Here is a 7,863-nt window from a genome sequence, read left to right as displayed (position 1 = left end):
CAAAACGAACCCTGGACCACCCTAAAGGGGCCTTAAACAACTTCTAAACGGGCTCAAAGGGGCAAAACGAACCCTGGACCACCCTAAAGGGGCCTTAAACAACTTCTAAACAGGCTCAAAGGGGCAAAACGAACCCTAGACCACCCTAAAGGGGCCTTAAACAACTTCTAAACAGGCTCAAAGGGGCAAAACGAACCCTGGACCACCCTAAAGGGGCCTTAAACAACTTCTAAACAGGCCCAAAGGGGCAAAACGAACCCTAGACCACCCTAAAGGGGCCTTAAACAACTTCTAAACAGGCCCAAAGGGGCAAAACGAACCCTGGACCACCCTAAAGGGGCCTTAAACAACTTCTAAACAGGCTCAAAGGGGCAAAACGAACCCTGGACCACCCTAAAGGGGCCTTAAACAACTTCTAAACAGCCTCAAAGGGGCAAAACGAACCCTGGACCACCCTAAAGGGGCCTTAAACAACTTCTAAACAGGCTTAAAGGGGCAAACCGAACCCTGGACCACCCTAATGGGTCCTTAAACAACTTCTAAACAGGCTCAAAGGGGCAAAACGAACCCTGGACCACCCTAAAGGGGCCTTAAACAACTTCTAAACAGGCTCAAAGGGGCAAAACGAAGCCTGGACCACCCTAAAGGGGCCTTAAACAACTTCTAAACAGGCCCAAAGGGGTAAAACGAAGCCTGGACCACCCTAAAGGGGCCTTAAACAACTTCTAAACAGGCTCAAAGGGGCAAAACGAACCCTGGACCACCCTAAAGGGGCTTTAAACAACTTCTAAACAGGCCCAAAGGGGCAAAACGAACCCTAGACCACCCTAAAGGGGCCTTAAACAACTTCTAAACAGGCCCAAAGGGGCAAAACGAACCCTGGACCACCCTCATGGGGTCTTAAACAACTTCTAAACAGGCTCAAAGGGGCAAAACGAACCCTGGACCACCCTAAAGGGGCCTTAAACAACTTCTAAACAGGCTCAAAGGGGCAAAACGAACCCTGGACCACCCTAATGGGTCCTTAAACAACTTCTAAACAGCCTCAAAGGGGCAAAACGAACCCTGGACCACCCTAAAGGGGCCTTAAACAACTTCTAAACAGCCTCAAAGGGGCAAAACGAACCCTGGACCACCCTAAAGGGGCCTTAAACAACTTCTAAACAGGCTTAAAGGGGCAAACCGAACCCTGGACCACCCTAATGGGTCCTTAAACAACTTCTAAACAGGCTCAAAGGGGCAAAACGAACCCTGGACCACCCTAAAGGGGCCTTAAACAACTTCTAAACAGGCCCAAAGGGGCAAAACGAAGCCTGGACCACCCTAAAGGGGCCTTGAACAACTTCTAAACAGGTTCAAAGGGGCAAAACGAATGCCTGGACCACCCTAAAGGGGCCTTAAACAACTTCTAAACAGGCCCAAAGGGGTAAAACGAAGCCTGGACCACCCTAAAGGGGCCTTAAACAACTTCTAAACAGGCTCAAAGGGGCAAAACGAACCCTGGACCACCCTAAAGGGGCCTTAAACAACTTCTAAACAGGCCCAAAGGGGCAAAACGAACCCTAGACCACCCTAAAGGGGCCTTAAACAACTTCTAAACAGGCCCAAAGGGGCAAAACGAACCCTGGACCACCCTCATGGGGTCTTAAACAACTTCTAAACAGGCTCAAAGGGGCAAAACGAAGCCTGGACCACCCTAAAGGGGCCTTAAACAACTTCTAAACAGGCTCAAAGGGGCAAAACGAACCCTGGACCACCCTAAAGGGGCCTTAAACAACTTCTAAACAGCCTCAAAGGGGCAAAACGAACCCTGGACCACCCTAAAGGGGCCTTAAACAACTTCTAAACAGCCTCAAAGGGGCAAAACGAACCCTGGACCACCCTAAAGGGGCCTTAAACAACTTCTAAACAGCCTCAACGGGGCAAAACGAACCCTGGACCACCCTAATGGGTCCTTAAACAACTTCTAAACAGCCTCAAAGGGGCAAAACGAACCCTGGACCACCCTAAAGGGGCCTTAAACAACTTCTAAACAGCCTCAAAGGGGCAAAACGAACCCTGGACCACCCTAAAGGGGCCTTAAACAACTTCTAAACAGGCTTAAAGGGGCAAACCGAACCCTGGACCACCCTAATGGGTCCTTAAACAACTTCTAAACAGGCTCAAAGGGGCAAAACGAACCCTGGACCACCCTAAAGGGGCCTTAAACAACTTCTAAACAGGCCCAAAGGGGCAAAACGAACCCTGGACCACCCTAAAAAGCCCCCAAACAACTTCTAAACAGGCTCAAAGGGGCAAAACGAATCCTGGACCACCCTAAAGGGGCCTTAAACAACTTCTAAACAGGCCCAAAGGGGCAAAACGAACCCTGGACCACCCTAAAGGGGCCTTAAACAACTTCTAAACAGGCCCAAAGGGGCAAAACGAACCCTGGACCACCCTAAAAAGCCCCCAAACAACTTCTAAACAGGCTCAAAGGGGCAAAACGAATCCTGGACCACCCTAAAGGGGCCTTAAACAACTTCTAAACAGGCTTAAAGGGGCAAAACGAACCCTGGACCACCCTAATGGGTCCTTAAACAACTTCTAAACAGGCTCAAAGGGGCAAAACGAACCCTGGACCACCCTAAAGGGGCCTTAAACAACTTCTAAACAGGCTCAAAGGGGCAAAACGAACCCTGGACCACCCTAAAGGGGCCCCAAACAACTTCTAAACAGGCTTAAAGGGGCAAACCGAACCCTGGACCACCCTAATGGGTCCTTAAACAACTTCTAAACAGGCTCAAAGGGGCAAAACGAACCCTGGACCACCCTAAAGGGGCCTTAAACAACTTCTAAACAGGCCCAAAGGGGCAAAACGAACCCTGGACCACCCTAAAAAGCCCCCAAACAACTTCTAAACAGGCTCAAAGGGGCAAAACGAATCCTGGACCACCCTAAAGGGGCCTTAAACAACTTCTAAACAGGCCCAAAGGGGCAAAACGAACCCTGGACCACCCTAAAGGGGCCTTAAACAACTTCTAAACAGGCCCAAAGGGGCAAAACGAACCCTGGACCACCCTAAAAAGCCCCCAAACAACTTCTAAACAGGCTCAAAGGGGCAAAACGAATCCTGGACCACCCTAAAGGGGCCTTAAACAACTTCTAAACAGGCTTAAAGGGGCAAAACGAACCCTGGACCACCCTAATGGGTCCTTAAACAACTTCTAAACAGGCTCAAAGGGGCAAAACGAACCCTGGACCACCCTAAAGGGGCCTTAAACAACTTCCAAACAGGCTCAAAGGGGCAAAACGAACCCTGGACCACCCTAAAGGGGCCCCAAACAACTTCTAAACAGGCCCAAAGGGGCAAAATGAACCCTGGACCACCCTAAAGGGGCCTTAAACAACTTCTAAACAGGCCCAAAGGGGCAAAACGAACCCTGGACCACCCTAAAAAGCCCCCAACAACTTCTAAACAGGCTCAAAGGGGAAAAACGAACCCTGGACCACCCTAAAAAGCCCCCAAACAACTTCTAAACAGGCTCAAAGGGGCAAAACGAACCCTGGTAATATTAGGCATTAAAATACAATTTTTTATAAGCAGGGTTAAGACACAATGTGGTATGTGAGAGTTAAAAACAGTATTAGACATGTGTATATTTTAATAACAGTGATAAAAGCTGAGATAAAAGAATAGAACCCTTTATGTCTGTGACAACATCCTGCACTGGTGCAAGCTATTGTCACTGCACAGAAACAAGCAACTTTGGCTGTAGTTTTAGGAGACCAATCAGGCAAAAGATAACACTATGCAATGCAATTTTTGTTCTTGGGTTATAAATGTCATTTCCTAATTGGTTCTGTCATTTTTTTTTCTGTTCTGTCATAAAAACATGGGAAAAGTTTATGAAACGGCAAAAACCTTGTTTTTACGGGTCATCCTGCAACACGTTTTGTTATTGTTTTCCAATGGATATCTCATCGAGTCTCAACAAATCCCACATTTATTTATTTATTTATTTATTTATTTTATTATTTTATTATAGTTTGTGGCAGGCACAAAAACAACCAAGTTTCTGGAGTAGAACAACTGCTTTCAAAGCAAGTACTGCACAATTAAACAGGAAATAATATTTTCAAACCAAGAACAAATTTTGTTACATCGTGTAATCAATATAAAACTTTTCAGGTCTCCCTGATATAGTTGGTAAAATTGGGTTGATAACGTGTTGCTGAAGGTCAGAAAAAGCAGTACAATAAAATATGTTCCACAGTTTCAACTGCCTCGGCCTCACAGGGACATAGGTAGGTGTTCATGGTATGGTACATTTGTTATATCTTCCCTCCAGGATTGCAGAAGGAAGCACATTAAATTTAGCCAAAGCAAACGCTTTCCTGTATTTTAGGATGTTTAGATTACTTAGGTGCTCTGTTGGAAGAAGAGCCCTCCCACAATCTCTAAAAACCGGGAAAATGGAAGCTGTGTTGATGTAGTTTCACAACTCAATTTCCCAGATATGTGGCCAAATATTTTCTTTGGCTTTTGTGTAGCCCATAGTTCTGTTGGCATTTGGTGAGAATCTAAGCTTTAGGACTTTCTGATTTACTGACTTTTTGCTGGTATGTCCACACACCACAATCTCAGTCGAACTATATGGATTTGTCTGAAAATTGTGATACAAAGAAGTTGACTAAAAGTTTGCATCAATTCCTAAAAATAATCTCTGGGGTTTAAGAGGCTGACTCTTGCATCCATTTTACCTCTTGGAAGAAATCTTCCATATAATGATCATTTTCAACAACAACAGTCGCTTCTTCATTTTGGGTACCCTATAAAAAATCAGAAATATTTTGTCACGTGAGTGTACCCATTATAAGAAGCAGATTCAATTCAGTCTTGAGATAACAGTGCCATTTTATATATGATTGTATGCTTAAGCAAATGAACAGGTCCATAGTTCGTCATTACTATTAACAAAGCTCACAACTTCTGAGGATGCCTGCCATAGATGTGGGTGAAACGTCAGGAGAAAATGCTTCTGGAACATGGCCATACAGCCCGGAAAACTCACAGCAACCCAATGATTCCAGCCATGAAAGCCTTTGACAACACAACGTAAAAGTCATTTTTTCCTAAATATTTTGGAATAATAGAGTTTCAACTCTCCACTTCTACAAGGATGGAGCCAGGTTGATCTCCTTTGGGAGGAAGTTAATGTCCACAGACTAGTAAATTCTGGAAAATTATCTTAAAATAACCCATCACTCAGAAATATGCATTCTACTTTCCATGTGACTTGATAACACAACGTTCTCCATCCTTCTATATGTAGTTTGTAGACATTAAATGGGAATATTTGTGCTGTAGTGAGCTAGTTTAACAAACCAACAGCAGCCAACTTTATATAACCATGGGCCAAATATCATCTACTACAAACAAGGCAGAAAACCAAATTTCCAACAGATTAAAACTCAGGAGATCAATTACATAGAGGATGGCACAGAAATGGATTAAAGAAATAAGAGACTGAAAGACACGTTCAATTTGCATTCAGCAAATAAGAAACTTGGATTCGAGTGAAGTATTCTTTACACTTATGAAAAACTAATTACTTATAGTATCAAACCAGGCAGTGTATGTAGGACATGTGTGTGTATGCACACAAGCAAAACAGATTTTATTTATTTTAACCATTTAGATTCCAAGTTGCATTCAAAGAGCTTATGTGACACCTTATGCCTCATTCCTTCCATCATCACTGCCTGTCATTTATTTATTCCACTGGTTCCCAACTTTTTGGCCCTCCAGGTGTTTTGGACTTCAACTCCCACAATTCCTGGAGGACCAAAGTTTGCCCATGCCTGGACTAGGTTATACGGCAGTGTAGACTCATATCATTCACATCAAAACAGATAATATGGATTGTAGAAGGGGCCTGGTTTTTGCTCAAGGTGATTCTTGCCATCCTTTGTTTAATGTGTTGTCGAAGGCATTCATGGCTGGAATCACTGGGTTGTTGTGCATTTTCTGAGTTGTCTGGCCACGTTCGAGAAGCATTCTCTCCTGACGTTTCACCTACATGTATGGCAGGCATCCTCAGAGGTTATGAGATCTCCAATATACCTCACAACCTCTGAGGATGCCTGCCATAGATTTGGGTGAATCTTCAGGAGAGAATGCTTCTCGAACGTGGCCAGACAGCCCAGAAAACTCACAACCTATCCTTTGTTGTGCATTTTCTGGGCTGTCTGGTCATGTCGCAGAAGCATTCTCTCCTGACGTTTCGCCCACATCTATGGCAGGCATCCCCAGATGTCGTGAGGTATTTCAGAAACCTCACAACCCCTGCCATAGATTTCTTGTGCGTCGTTGTGCATTTTCCTGCTGTCTGGCCACATTCCAGAAGCATTCTCTCCTGACGTTTCGTCCACATCTATGGCAGGGCTTGTGAGGTTTCCGATATACAACCTCACAACCTCTGAGATGCCTGCCATAGATGTGGGCGAAACGTCAGGAGGGAATGCTTCTGGGACCTGGCCAGACAGCAGGAAAATGCACAACATTTCAGTGATTCCGGCCATGAAAGCCTTCGACAACCTACACTTTGTTTTTGTTTTGTACTACAAAGGGCCTTTTATCCCAGGATCTGATCCCAGATTATCTGGCAGTGGGGACTCATATATACTCTGGGATCAAGGGCAGTGTGGAAGGGCCCATAGAAGAGATGTCCAGTGTGCATAAGATAGGAATCGTGGAGGGCTGAGTGGAATATTTAGAGGCGTCCTATCTCAAGAACATGTGTTGCATTTGGTGAGGGGAGCTGCAGTTGACAAAGACATCCGGGCTTTTTGCAGGACTGGCTGCAGCTTCCTGCCCCCTCCCCCTCCTCAGGCCCCTGCTCCTTCCCGCCTCCCGTCGCCCCTCACCGCTGCCAGCTCCGTCAGGCGGTCCCTCATCCCCTCAACCGAGAGGAAGAAGCCGAGGCCCCGTCTCCTCGCCTCTCCTCTCCTCACAGCGCCGCGCCCAGCTCTCCCTCCAGCTCCTCACGGGAAAAAAGGATGCCAGGGCGAGCCGGACCGACTGCGCATGCGCCTTGCCTCTCGCTCCCGTTAGGATCCAAACCTCTGGGACCAAGGAGGACCAGTCGGGGGGCGGGGGCGCTTTGGGAGAAAGGGGCGTGGCCTGTGAGCAAGCCCCGCCCCCTGCCTCCAACGAAGCAACCACACAAGCGCCTCTTTGGGTTACCATTCTTTTGGGCTCCCTTGTCAGGTGGCCTCAGTTGGAGAGGATTCTGGGACTCAACACCACTTGCTGTATTAATAGCATGTATTAATATCTATCTATCCTTTAGATGGATAGAAAGATAGACAGAAAGCCCACATTGGTGTAGGTTTCAAGGCGCTTTTGTGGCACGTTGTGAAGAAACGCAGGTAGGAAGAGAATCCATGTGACTGCAGTGGGGTCCTGAGGCGAAACTTTCAGTCAGTTAAATGCAGGCCCCTTCTACACTGCCAGGTAATCCAAAATAATCCACACAGCTCTATATTCCAGGCAGAAATCCCACATGATCTGTTTTGAATTGAAACATATATTTATTATTTATTTATTTACATTTATATCCCACAATTCTCACCCCGAAGGGGACTCAGGGCGGTTTACATGTATATATGCATACAATATATTATATTATATGACTATATTGCAATATTATTAGTAATATAGCATGAAATATAAATATACAATTATAATAGTGAATTATAATTATTACATTGTATTACATCATATTATTATTAATATTACATGTATATACAATATATTATAATATTAGTATAGTATAATATTATTATATATTACAGCATTTAATTGATACAGGAGACATG

The 7,863-nt window shown here is 45.2% G+C and overlaps 1 protein-coding gene across 1 annotated transcript; it reads right to left on the bottom strand.

Annotated features, from left to right (window-relative positions):
- Positions 1-4,743: 4,743 nt before the first annotated feature.
- On the bottom strand, positions 4,744-7,223 carry LOC103282651 (uncharacterized; the record flags this gene model as incomplete). Its single annotated transcript, XM_008125386.3, is given in 2 exon segments — positions 4,744-4,812; positions 6,910-7,223. Coding segments are annotated over 2 exon segments (99 nt in total), but the record flags the coding sequence as incomplete, so codon positions are not given.
- Between the last annotated feature and the right edge of the window lie 640 nt (positions 7,224-7,863).

The sequence above is a fragment of the Anolis carolinensis genome, unplaced genomic scaffold, assembly GCF_035594765.1.
Source record: "Anolis carolinensis isolate JA03-04 unplaced genomic scaffold, rAnoCar3.1.pri scaffold_177, whole genome shotgun sequence".
Lineage (NCBI taxonomy): Eukaryota > Metazoa > Chordata > Lepidosauria > Squamata > Dactyloidae > Anolis > Anolis carolinensis.
Note: the sequence above shows the minus strand (reverse complement) of the source record. Positions and strands in the feature narration are given on the sequence as shown.